Source organism: Drosophila mauritiana, chromosome 3L, assembly GCF_004382145.1.
Source record: "Drosophila mauritiana strain mau12 chromosome 3L, ASM438214v1, whole genome shotgun sequence".
Taxonomy (NCBI): Eukaryota; Metazoa; Arthropoda; class Insecta; order Diptera; family Drosophilidae; genus Drosophila; species Drosophila mauritiana.
Genome location: NC_046669.1, coordinates 15298045 through 15311752, shown reverse-complemented (window position 1 = coordinate 15311752; position 13708 = coordinate 15298045). Strand labels below are relative to the sequence as shown.

At 41.9% G+C, this 13708-nt stretch overlaps 1 protein-coding gene across 1 annotated transcript; it reads left to right on the top strand.

Moving 5' to 3' along the window:
- The first annotated feature begins 7523 nt into the window (after positions 1-7523).
- On the top strand, positions 7524-9799 carry LOC117140085 (protein commissureless 2). The gene is made up of 2 exons (XM_033302838.1): positions 7524-8189; positions 8930-9799. The coding sequence occupies exons 1-2, from the start codon at positions 7730-7732 to the stop codon at positions 9493-9495; spliced, it is 1026 nt and encodes a 341-aa protein (XP_033158729.1). The 5' UTR covers positions 7524-7729; the 3' UTR covers positions 9496-9799.
- Positions 9800-13708: the final 3909 nt, after the last annotated feature.

Genomic DNA, 13708 nt, shown 5'->3' with positions numbered 1-13708 from the left:
ACTTTGTCAGGTGCGTATTGCTAGACACGAACCTTTTCACCGAATAGTGCGGAATGATGGGGGATTATCTTATCTTAATTGCTTTTACTCCAGCTGATGTTTAACTAAAAGTGGGGAACGTTTAATAGGATATTGGAGAATGTATGAACCACACGATTTTTGCAAGTTAACATACTTAAATTTAAATGCTTAAATCGACTATTTTTACTTGTTATTAGAAGGGTAAAACAATTGACATGCAACAATTTAATCATCATAATAATAATTTTCTTATAATGCATCTTATTATAGATGCCTTTTCACTTAGCTCCAGAAATGTGAGGCATAATAATAGAAGAAATTTTCCTCTATTGTCCCCCTGCCCATGCGAATTCATTGAGGGATTCTTGAATCACTCTGGAAATCATAATTGACTTTCACTTCATTCATTAGCCCACAGCACTCAGTTCGATTGTTGTGGATCCTTTTGGCCGAATCACTCAACTGCCATTCACAGGCTAACAAACCTTTCGAGCCCCTTTCAAACGCCCCAATAACCGATTTATCGAACCCAAATGCGAGGGGGAAAAGTGAATCTGAAAGGGGAAAATGATATCCGCGCCAAAAAAAAAATCACACAATGCAGTGAGAGTGACACTTCCAAGAATTGATATGCCGAAAAGCAAATGCTTTGTAATGCTTCTGTCGCCAGGTTGAAAAACTCCCCCAATTCCCCAGATTTCTTGTTTGCATGCAACGTTGACGAGGCGAAAAGGAAAAAAAAAACAGAAAAAAGAAATGTCAGCACGGAAAAAATTGGACTACGAACTCTTTTTTCAGGCCTGATTGACAAGAAAATCAGTGAGGCAGGGAAATGTTTTTGTTTCTTTTTCGGTGACACTCGAAAACTAATGCGCTTATCAGTGGAAATGGATCTGGGGTCCCACCGAAAAATGCAGGTGATTGTGTTGGATCGTGTGTGGAAATAATTAACATGTACTTTCAATTTCGTGAGCCGCAAAATGAAAACTGTGGCGAGGGCGCAGCTAAGAGAAACATAAATGAAAACCCAAAGACACAACAATCAATAACATTTGTAATGTCAATAATGACAAGGTCCCCAAAACTGGAGGTAACCCTACTACCACTGGAGGCACAGAGAGAGTGCATTGATGAATTGCCCAAGCACATCAATCCCCTGGGCACCTTGCATATCATTTGATAAGAGTGCTGCGATAAGGAAATACAAGAAATTAAAGAAGTTTGTGCTGCGGGAAAGCAAAGCAATCCGAAAGTTTCCCAACACCTCGTGAACATGACCAACACGATAATCAATAATAAAAAATTTGTTTATTGATCGATTCCGATGGTCTGACGAAACCAATTGGGGTCAGTAGAATCGGAATCGGGTCTTAAGTGGGAGATCGGAAGAGAAAATCGGCTGGGCGCCAAGTGCGAAATTAAGGTTAATTGAAAGTCTCCCATCGATGTTAAAGGTCTGTGGGTCTCAACTATTAAGGGATCCCACACTGGGAGCCGCCCAGCAGTCCATAGAATTAAATGAAAGAATTCCATTCGCTATGCCGGATTTGATGATCTTGTGGTTTATTAGACAAGTTCGGTATGTTAATGCAAGCGAATGTTCACCACGTGCGAAACTTGTTTCGCTCATTCGGGTTCAATGACTGGCCACAAAGTGCAGTTGATTAATTAAGATTTGATTAGGCTAGATCGTGGGCTGATGCACAGAACCATATAAAAAATGCCAGCAAAGCACTGACACCACTAGGTGTTTACATTCTTTATAGAGAATGCAGCTAGATTTTGAAGCTGTAGTTTCATGTAACTCCCCTAATGAATCTTATTCGCTGAAAAATGACTTCACTCTGACTATCTGGTGAGCAACATGGTGTTACATGGCACTATCACTTCCTCAACTCAAGAGCTAGTCCGATATAATTACAGATCTCGAGCAGCGACAACTTGTTGCTGTCGGCGTAAGCGATCTATAAATCACAGGGGATATTTATCCCCTTGGGGGGTTGATCGGGGGAATATTAATATGAAATTAAAATATTCCGCGTTCTAGCTACAGATGAAAAGTACGCTTTGATTAGTTACAGTAGCTACAAATTACGAGTCAAATGAATCAATAAAGGTATATTAAACTGCTTGCAAAACAGTTCCAGTTACCCGGCTTATGGGCGGATTTTATTTGCACACTCGATTTTGAAAGCTATACATTTATCGGATTGCGTGCTGCGTAATTTAGCTTTTCAGCAATCCAGTGTTTTGTAACTTGTGCGATTGCATTTGATTCGGTGTAAATTTAGCTTAACGTTTGCCCCATTTGTATCTATAAATTGCTTAGACATTTGGATCATAAACGTTTCTATCTATCCATCAGCTTCGTAACATCTAGGTTTTCCCCCACCTAATGGACTACAAATATTGAAGCCTTATACAGCCAGTTAACCCTGTCGAGAATGTCGAACAAATTTATGCTTGAGTGCTAATAATGTTCAATCAATTGTTGTATAGAAAACCTTTGGAGCGATAAACCAACAAAAAACCGAAAACTTTGACAGCCGGTGATGGGGAAAGGTCCCCAAGACGGCGACAATAAAATGAAATAACATCATAAGTACTACACATGGATGATATGGTGGATATGGTGGAGGTGATGGGGGGCTGGAGGAGGAAGTCTGGCCAAGCGCAACGAACTTGGGGCTAAAACGCGCCCAAGATAATCAGACGGCAAAACCATAAACAAATAAAGTAAAAATCCAAGCAACGACAGCGTCGGAAGGTGGACAACTTTGGAGTGCTCCATACCGTGTGCTTCTATCTGTCTCCATGGCTGCAGGCGGAGAAAAAGCCTAGAAGTATTAGAAATTTATACTATTTAATATTTTCATATATTTTGTATATACATTTTTTTAAATTTTAGGTCATGCCAAAGTATAATAAACTTTATAAGAATTTGTGATTATCAGCAAATTATGGTTTTTTAATTTACCTGTTGCTCTTCACCATGATTTACTACTGAATAATTTGAAATTGTGACAATTTATTACACGTTTTTTTAATAATTTTCTAATAAATTATTTCATAATTACTTAAGTGATATTTCAACAGATATTTGTCTTAAATAAAGAATTTGAAATTTGAAATTTAATTTTTTCTAAGTGCACTTGTAGCTGTATCCGTATCTTTAACTGTGATGGGCGTATAAACATTACAACCGCGGTTCATTGACATTGAATGGGTGGGTGCCTACACGCAAGATGTTCCTGTGGGTAGGGGATTCGGAGGTTTGGCTTGGCTAAACTTGAGCCAGACTTCCAGCTATTCTGCTAACTCTATGCACAACTGCGTTTTTAATTGTGCCTGGAATAAAAGGCGCACTCATCGCTGCACTTGTTGTCTTCGGACTCAGATACAGATACAGAACATAATAGGCCCAAGCCACTTGGCTCGTCACATAAGAATATGAAAAGGATGGCTGGAATGCTCACGCGTAATTTCTACGAATCCATAACAAACACAATGGGACCAAAGACAATGCGGAGTCTAGAACTTGGAGTTGGAGATGGCACCGGTACCTACTCGGAACCTTGAGGGTTGCATGACCTATATCACAGATTAGGGAACTGCGAACTGACTTTCCCATGGCAGCGGCACGTCTCGGCTTCGGTCCATATGACAAATGTTTCACATCACTGCCCCCCGACAACTGCAGCAATTACCTGGCCAGGCTCTCGTACTTGTGTAGTATATGCTCCTGCCATGACTTTCGCTCCGTCACAGCTCAGTTGGTTGCATTGCGTCTTGCTGAGCTTCAAAAAAAGGAAAAGGCACAAGATACGTATCCAGAAAATGCGCCCCCGGGCAGGGTGAGAAAAAGTCGGAGTGGAAAAGGCAGAACAAGTGCTTCTAGTTGCCCGGCAGGATGTCATGACTTTATGGCCCATGCCCACGGGTGGCTATTGGGTACTGAAACTCCGGATTCGAGAATCTGGGATTCAGGGAATCCGTCTCAACTGCGAGACTGATTCGCCCAATGATACTTCTCCTGATCGCTCAATTAGAGCACTGTGCCCTGTAATTATATGGAAATCAGTTCGTTTTAGATGTGTGCCAAATATCTAGGGTTGAATTTACAACTCAATTAAGCTGGAAGGAAGTGGCAGTCATATTGCCAAGGGGCTTCCAGATGCCAGCTGCCTCTGGATAATGGATTTAATTTGTAAGGTGGAAGGGCGGTCATTCATTCCAATGCTTCCCAGAATTAAAGTCCAGTGCAGTGCTTGCACTATCAATAAGTTTACTAGGGTAAACACATTTAAGGTCATTTTATTCGAACTTTCTAGATTATTATTACACAATCAATATTTTGTTTACTCCAAACAGTGTAATCAGCAACAGTTTTTGAGATATTTTATTGCAAACTCATACCTACCCCTTTTACATATGTGAATATAAATCTATATTTAACATAGGTTAGCAACTAATTCCGCATCTGCAGTAGTTTTTCTTAACAATTAAAAGATTAAATGATGTAATTGTTTAGCAAACGTACGGCACTTTTGCAAAAACGGTCATAAAAATGTGAAAATTATAAAATAAAAACGTTAGTTTCTACGTCAGAGTTCAGTAAATAACTCAAATCAAAGTAATCGGCCGTCCCAGGGTTTCCTATACAATTAAAGCCGGTCCATTTAAATCACTACCAGCAAGCCGATTATGGAGCTGAACATAACTCAGGGGCTCGATCGGCGGATTCTTTGGGGCCAGCTTCTAGCTAAGGTCAGTCGCCATCATCAATAATGCACACACGGAGCCCCTGAGATACAAAGTGCCCTCAGCTAGGTCGGGAATCAAAAATACACCGCTCAAGATCAAATTTAAGCCGATTTATTAGTGTCAGAAGCGGTTGACTGGCGACAGAGGGCGGCGGTGGGGAGTGAGAATACCTAAGCCGAAATCCGAAAAATTAATAAACTATGTAAAAATTGTGGCTCGATGGCGGGGCTGCATTATGCAAAGCAGCCCAGAGACCCCGATCTCAGAGTCAGTGAAAAATTAAGCAGCTTTATCAGCATCAGAGCATCTGAGAGCATCACCCGCATCCGAAAATGAGGCCCCCAAAACCGAGAGACTAAATCCCAAGCCACCAGATCCAAAGACCAAAGACTAAAGACACCAACTGGCCGTGGACTCATTAATTTAACTTTTGTTCGCGGGCAGGGAGACGACCAAAACACAGTAGTCGGCATTGAAGACACAAAGCCCAGAATGCCTAAATGGCTCATTAGGGTCTTAAATTAAAGCTACTTGGCCCAAGTCGGTCAACTAAGCCGACGTGCGGAGAAAGAAAAAGAAAGCGGCGCGCAGACAAGACCACAATGCGGAGGAACCCAGATATACATACATATGTATATGCAGAAGCTACCGAACTACCCCGAGAATAGGTTAAGGCCCAAGAAAACCCAAGGCGGGCCTTAGCCTCCTTAATTAAATTGCCATTGTCTCTTCTCACGGTCCGTGACAGTTGATTGCAAAAGAACCGCATACCTGGCGTACTTAGATGGGCGGTTCTAAGTGCAGGGAATGGGAATTGGAATCGGAATGGTATTCGGACTGGTATTCGCCCATATGGGTTAGCCGCACTAACCAGAGAAGAATGCCCGGATAATTGTCTGTCCCCTGTCTTCAAGACGTCATCGTTGCGAAGACAACCTCCGGCATTTTGCTAATCTCCCCCAGCCTCTCTGCTGATTCATTTCCTCAACGAGATTAGCCGATCGTGATAAGAACTGCTCACTTCTGGCCGCTCTTCGATGAGCTCATCAGGAAGCATTGAGCCCGGAGACCATAGGCAACCCTTTGTGAATCGCAACAAGATTCATCTTAGACTCTGTCTTGTTGAAAAGCAATTTCTCCTTCATCTTCCAGCGGGTGCTGATCTTATCCGGCCTGTTTTGAGTGCTTGTATTTATGTGATTTTTATCGACGGGGGCATCGTAATGGGAAATGGCAACGCATTTCGGAGGGGGGCTCTTCAAAGTTAATTATTAGGGGATGGCTATAGAGTTTTAGTTGATTTATTGGGCTGTTATGGGGCCTGAGGAAATGCTTAGAAATGTGTTTTATCATCACCAGTACAGCAAATGTTTCGGCTCGGTGGGAAATTAGTTTCAATACTTAAATATTCTACCTTTAATGTCTTGGTATTTCCATTGACAACCGTTAAGAAAATATCCCGAAAGCATTTTCCAAAGATTATGTCATACCCTAGTCTGCGCCTCTTTGATTGCAAGGATAATCCCCCGTCAGCTTGCCCTGCTCATCCACAAAACCTCCAATTACACACACATCAATCCCATAAATGGACAACTATTGTATCTACTCGATCCGATCCTCAGTGCCAATCCCCCGTTCCCGGTTCCAATCTCAAGATCCAAAAGCGAAGACCTAACCCTACCTGCTGCTATCGCCAAAAAGTGATCAACCCAAAGCCAGGTGATCATCGCGTCGCCCACAAAATTGCTGCCCGAAATAAGATATCTGCACGTAGCTGTAATTTAAAACTTCACCGAGCCAAAAAAAAAAAAAAAAAATAAGACAAAATTGAATAAGAACAAGAGAAGTCTCGGGCCCCTTTGGGCAACAACAACAGTCCCACAAACACATTATCCTACAGCAATAATTTCTCTTTCCCCGACGAACAATGCAGCGGAACAAGAACTGAGCTGTACACCCAGCGGAAAAATGTGCCGTGAAATTTGGGAAAGAAATTTCGAAGATAGCCATAGACGTTCGAATAATGACAAGAAAGATCGACAAAAATATGAATAATTCTAAAAATTATTAAGCATCTAATTTTCAAATCAATTTTAAAGCCATTCTTTTGGTTTTCATCATATTTACCCTTGTGCCTTCCTCGACAGAATTAATATTTGAATTTTTTCTATAAGCATCCTATAATTTCCTATTTTCCAAATAATTTTCCCTATTTTTTTCGACTGCAAGGAAATGGAGATATGTCATTTGCCCGGCTGCAGAACGATCCGAAATCGAAGTAGCCGCCAGAGAAATGAAGATCGATGCCACAGGGCAGTCCCTCTATCCTCTCCTCCTCTCCTACCGATCCCTATTCCCGGCCCGAATCCTCTCCCTCTTCCCTCTCTTCTGCTTGAGCAACATGTGCGCCGCTTTGTAACGCCAATTATGGTCCCATAATTCCAGGGCATTGTCAGTTTCTGTGGGAGCACAAAAGATGCGCTCCGGGAATCGGAATCGAAATGGGAATTACAAGATACAAGATCGTTTCACGGCGAGAGAACGTTCTCAGCGATGCGTATCCGAGCGGCAAATGAGCAAGAAGAGAGGAGTGATCGAGATCTTGGCCAGGTAGATTTGGATTTACACTCCGGATCGGATGGGATCGGATCGACTCGACTCGGCTCGGTTCGGTTCTCTCTTGAGTGGAATGGAGTTAAACTCGTGGAGCTGCTCGGCTTGACCGCTCGACGAGCGGCCGCTCAAATCAGTTTGTTTGTAGACTCAGACGTCGACGGACGTGTGCGTTCGTTAAAAGAAACCGGAGACTAAGAACGATCCACGAGATACAGATACCGATATCGCAGCAGTGAAAGTGTGCCGCAGCGGAGACACAGATACAACAGCAGAGATATAGATACAAATAGAGATTACACCCGCCAGTCGACCGATATAAAAGTAAACCATGGAGGAATTGCCGCGCGCATTAAACTACGAACTCTCGCACGATTTGCATTTCGATCATTACGCCGGTGCCGCAGCTCAGAAGATTCTGAACAGCGGGAGAAGTTCTCCTGAAGCCTCCACGCCGACCATCACCACATTGGATGCCATCTCCAGCAGTGATTTCCTGAAACAGATTGGCCAGCAGATCCTCACTTCCATTCAACTGAAACATCAACATCAGCTCAACGAAGTCAGCCATCCGAGGAATTCCACCAGCGAGGAGATCATGGATTTCGATCTGGCCAATCGGGTGATTCTGGACAGCAGCAGTGTGGATCAGCTGCAGCAGGAGTTGGAGTACGATAAATTCATGAACGAGGTGTGGATCGGCATCGTCTTCACCCTGATCCTCATCTCGATGGTCTTCTGCATCTGCTCCTGCTTCCTGTACCATCAGTTCCGCACCTGGAAACGCAATTGTAAGTATTCCGCATTAGAAATGGGAAAATGTACATATGGCATCCATATATAGTTGTTAATTGAGATTAAGATCTTATCGACTGCGTGTTTTGATTAGCCAGTACTGCCAAAAAAGAAAAAAAAACACTCACAATTCAAGCCACATAAACAAGTAAAAATTCCAGGCCATTATAAACGATTTTATTGCTGAAATTAGGTGACCTGACTTCAACCGTCATCAGGGAAATATACTCCATTAGAAGTGGAAATCTTTTCGTATTTTATTCCGTCTTAAGTGCTTCCACATCTCTAATGATTCACTTTGTTACGTCAATCTATGTTTTTTTTTTTGTTGAGGTCGTAAAAGCAAAGTATTTCGTTAACTGTCGTCAGGTTCAAGAACAAACACAAATTTTCTGTAGTTCGTGATGCGGCCTAAAAAGTCACGAAACCTTGGGAAAAAATTAGCACATCGCCAACGAAATCGCAGAAAAGTACGGCAAAAATGTCAGAGAAATTCGTCTACCTCGAGTTTAATTCGAAAGCGGTGCCAAGGCAATTATGAAAAAGAATGCAGCGAAGAGAAAATATTTAAAAAGTTAATGGCAATGAAAGCCAGCAAATAGGGCAAAACAAATGCGGGCAGAAGCAATTGTAATATTGCAACTGGGTCGAGGTCTTCATTAATCTCGCCCAGTCAGTCAACACCAATCCAACGAAGGCAAATACTAATAAACAATTATTAATCTTTGTTTTGCAGATCGCAACAATGCAAATGGCTCGACGCAGTGCACCATTGTGGATATAGAGGCGTTGAAACTGCATCCGGATGTGGAGGATCCTGTGCCGGAATACACCCTAGTATCTGGATTGCCCAGCTACGAGGCGGCTCTGGAGCTGCTACAAAAATCCCCGCAGTCATCCTGCCTGATTGTCTATCCGAGTGTGTTCAATGTGTTCAATAAGCAGGAGCGGAGCAGCCAGGAGCTGCAGCATCCAGGAGTAGCAACATCAGCACCACCAGCCGCACTCGAGAATCAGCTGGCACCGCAGACACCTTCGTTTTGTGATGCCACAATGCCGCTGCTCCCAGCTACAGCAGCAACAGCAGCAGCAACACACGCAGCAGCAACAGTAACAGCAGCAACAGCAACATCTGCAACATTGGCCGCTTCGCCCACGTGCGAGGCGATTAAGCCAAACTTTGTGATGATGCCAATTGTGCCCAGTTATGCGGAGGTATTCGGCAGCTCGTACAAAACCGTCGACGAGAAAAAGAAATCGAAGTCGAAAGACAGCCAGTCGAAAGACGATATCAAGCGGTAAAGGTAAAAGTGAAGCCCATACGGATACGGATACGGATACCTAGCCAAGCAACTGAGCTCTGTGATATTTTCATGTTCATGCTGGAAAGACATACCCATATGTAATTAAACTAAGCGCTGTGATTATCAAAAAGACGTAACTAAACATACTACTCGCTACTAAATGTGTTAGCTGGATAGTTTCGCCACATTGTACTTAATGATTTCGTATCCAGTACTTATGGAAACGCAAAGATGCATATTGTTACTAGACTTAAGTAGGCCACAAACTAATTATTAATAAATTATACACTTAACAATTTAAATGATCATGGCTTTTATTATTTCTCGAGTAACAAGCACTCTTTTAAAGCTAAAAGCACCGAATGGAGCTCTTCATCTGCCGCCAGCTTCTTTGATTATTATTTCGCCATCAATCAGTTGACATTCAAATTGATTCATTGATGTGCTGCAGCAACTGATTTGATTGACGCCAGGAACAGATGGCATACAAATCCTTTCGCCAGGCGCTGCCACTCCCCGCTCCACACTGAGCTTTGTAAATAGCTTCCAGCTTCGGATGCCGGAGCACAACATCAACAATCCGGCAGATTGAGATAGTTGTCGTAGATAGATAGATAGATGGATAGATAGACAGATAGAGACAGTTCGATTTGACATTGAGCTAAGGACGTGATAGCTTATTCGACTGCCGGTGCTTGCAGTGCGCTCAATGCATTTGTGCAATTGTAATTTCGCATTGATAAGCTAGTAAAGCCATGTATAGGTATGCAAATCGCTGGCAGAGACAATAGACATAATAAATGATCTCAAACAGTGTTTTCCTAGCATCGATGCTAAGTCGGTGGACGTGACTCCCAGTTAACCCCGTGCTGGAAAACGTGGCCGCTTCCGAAGGCAATACGAATTGTGGTAGGTCTTGGGTTCTATCGCTCTATCTTTAAGAGTAAGAGGTTTTTTCAAATTTATTTCTATTTTATTTTTATTCCACGCTACACGGCGCCGCATTCCAACAGCTGAGTTGGGAAGCACTACTGCAACTAAGTTAGTATCTGCAATCTGAACAACCCGCTATCGACATTAACAAATGGCATGAATTCTATGGAAATTTATCTCACTGTGCAATGGATTTGTCGCTCTTAACCGCCATGTGATTTTTATTTATCATTATTATTATTATCGTTATTGTTGTATTTATAGATTGCCGGTTGCAGTTGCACTTGCAGTTGCCGTCCGTTTCCGTGCTTCATTATTGTTATACCCATTTGAATGGGTAAACAAATCACCGACAACCAACTAGAAATCCACATGTGAGGGTGCGAATAAATTGCATTTATGCGAGTGCAATAAAAGTTATTTATCTCGCTAGCCGTGATTCACAATCCGTGATCGGTGATCACAGGTCCGTGATCGGCGGTCAATGAAATGGGCCAAGTTCTGGGGAAGAACCTCTTGCGGTGGCATTTGCATATCGGTGGGAATAAAAAAAACAGACTTCGACCGAATGCCGCCGCTTATGCAAAGCAATAATTATTAATTGCAAATGCAGTCGAGATTTACGATCGCTCTTTGTTTATTTGACAGTTTATGACATATTCCCCGATGCGAGACGCCTTACTAACTTAGCCTCATGTCTAGAACCTATGAATATCTTAGCCAGCTCACAAGGGCTCGAATGATCTATGCTTGGATTTTATTGTCGACCGCTTGGACTGTAAAAATAAGCGAAACCTGACCAAAAAGCACGCCCACCAATTTGTCGGAACGCCACAATGTGTGCAAATTGTTTCATTAGTTGGATTTTGGGCGCCGTTCAAAAACAATGCCAAAAAATTCCAATAAGCGCGTGGTCAGTGGTTTAAACAATCCACGCACGTTCTACCGGCCATATCCAAAGCTATCAGGCTAGAAAGAAAGCCAGAAGTGTTGGCTCTACTAGTCAGGAGAACAATTCTGGATTATTCAATTGTTCCGTAGTTCAGCTACTTATTACAGCAGGCCATATAATTTCATTACTGCCATTACGGGGCATAAAGCAAACAGTTCCAGTGCATACTTGAAATTGTTGCTAATGAGTTTTAGTATCGGTTTTTATGTTAGCCTCGCTAATTGCCTAGCTAATGGGTTAAAGCCCAATCGGTTATGATGCAAAAATTCGCCAGTTGCCGGCCAGCAAAATGTGGCAATTTGTCTATGCTTTCACCTTGCCTCCAGACAGCATGTCCAATTTTATTTCTATTTGGAGTTTTATTTTTCGATTTGCATTTGCATTGCCGGTTTTAACGGCTGCTGCCACGAAAACATGTGTAGATCGCACCAAGGCACATCACAATATTATACAACATAAACAACATAATTAGCTCGAAATGCAAATTCGAATGGGAAGCAGCGAGAAAGCGCAACCAAAGGGCAATTTATTAAAAGCCCATCCATCGGATGCATCTTTCCGATCGGTGAAAGTTGCAGGTTGCTGGGGCAGAGGGTACGGCCTAATGAAGCGGACAATTTATTAATAAAATGCACATTAGCCCACGTTTATGGCCCCGCACAACACACGTCGACTTGGCCAACTGAATTTTCAATTAAGCGCCAAAATCGTGGCCCAAGCCGAAGTTAAATTTTAAGCTGGAAGTGGAAGCTGGAAGATAACCATACCCATTCCCATACCCATACCCAAACCATCGTGTGGCTCCAATCGACTAACTCCCAACTCAGACGAATCGCCGCCGATGTTTGAAAGCGAAACCGGTTGGCCAACAGCCGCTGGCTAAAAGGCAACGTCATACGCAATATTTGACCCACTTTATTGTGCAGGCGGCTAAAACCGAAACCAAAACAAAAGCCAAAATTAAAATTGGCAAGCCCGCTAGCTGTCTCTTGGAAAACGGTCACCAATTGTGGACATCTACACACATTTCTATAAATGTTTTTTATGGGCTCAGCGTTGCTTGTTCAAATAAAATATATATTACACAAACAAGCCACGCGGCTTTTTAATCGATTTTAGCCTCGAGTCGAGTAAATAGCACAAAAACAAACTACAAAAGCTGTGTAAATTGTATTGAGCCAATATTTAAATATTCATTTAAGCCCGTTGACCTAAAATCTAAAATTTATTTTAAAGTATTTAACTTTTCAAGGGTGATTACTGGCGATTATAGTCATCTTTTTTTTCAGATCTCCATTAAATGTTTATTTATGCTTTGCCGAGATTCTTATTAAGAGCCATACAGTGCCTCCAATTTGTTTATCACCCGTGTCAGCTGTGGAGCTTTTTTATAATGTCATGCGTTAAATTCAAACGCGATTTGTTTATCTTTTCTTTTAGACTTTGAGCAAACATTTCCAACTGAAGCTGCGTTGTTTGCTTGGATATTGCCCTAACTCAAAGGTGAATGAAAGATCTGAAAAAAACAAAAATAAAAAAGTAAAAATGCACGCAAACAATAGCAATAAATATTTGCAACAACTTCGCTGCCAAGGCTAAGATTTTGCAATTTGATGTGTTTGCCTTTGTAAGTGGCAAGCGGGAATGCGGCGGTTGGGAAAATATTTACTCAAAATGTTTTCCATATATGTAGATATGGTGAAGTGTAGTAAAAGCTTTGCCACGCGGCTTAAATAGCGAAAAATTAAGAGCTTTTCTTGATAAATAATCTAAACTATCGTTCTGCTTGCCTGGTTTGCGGCAGACCACAAAAAGATAATAATTTGAATTCTGTATCTTTGCACACAGATGCTGAATACTGCAATCCACCTAGCTAAAAATCAATTTTCCGTTCAAGAAAATTAAAGAATTTTCTGATTGAAATTCCATAAAAAAATAACAATAAATTGATTTGGGCTTGGCTTCGAGTGCGGCATGAAAACGCAATTTAGGATTGGGTCAAGCATGGAATGCGAATTAGTAACTGACAAACGTTCTACGCTCCAAAAACTCAGCAATATAACAATCTGAGCACTTCAAATTTGTATAAATTGGCAGCAGAAAAGTGCAGGCGGTTCAGCTTTTATGCTTAATTCAAGTGAAATATTTACCTCGATTGCGTTGCCAAACAAAAGCAAAATTAAATTCTATCTCCATGAAAATAAATATATAAAAAGTTGGAGCGTTCCGAGAAGCCCGACTAAAAGAAAAACAAATAAAAATGCAAATAAAAGTTGTCCGATTCGAAGTTATGGGCGCGCTGCAAGATACTCCAGGCCTGAACCCA

Bases quoted from the DNA above. Each gene is read 5' to 3' on its own strand.
- LOC117140085 (XM_033302838.1), top strand. From the start codon at position 7,730: ATGGAGGAATTGCCGCGCGCATTAAACTACGAACTCTCGCACGATTTG. The intron at 8,190-8,929 runs GTAAGTATTCCG...TTTGTTTTGCAG, and splicing joins CCGCACCTGGAAACGCAATT to ATCGCAACAATGCAAATGGC.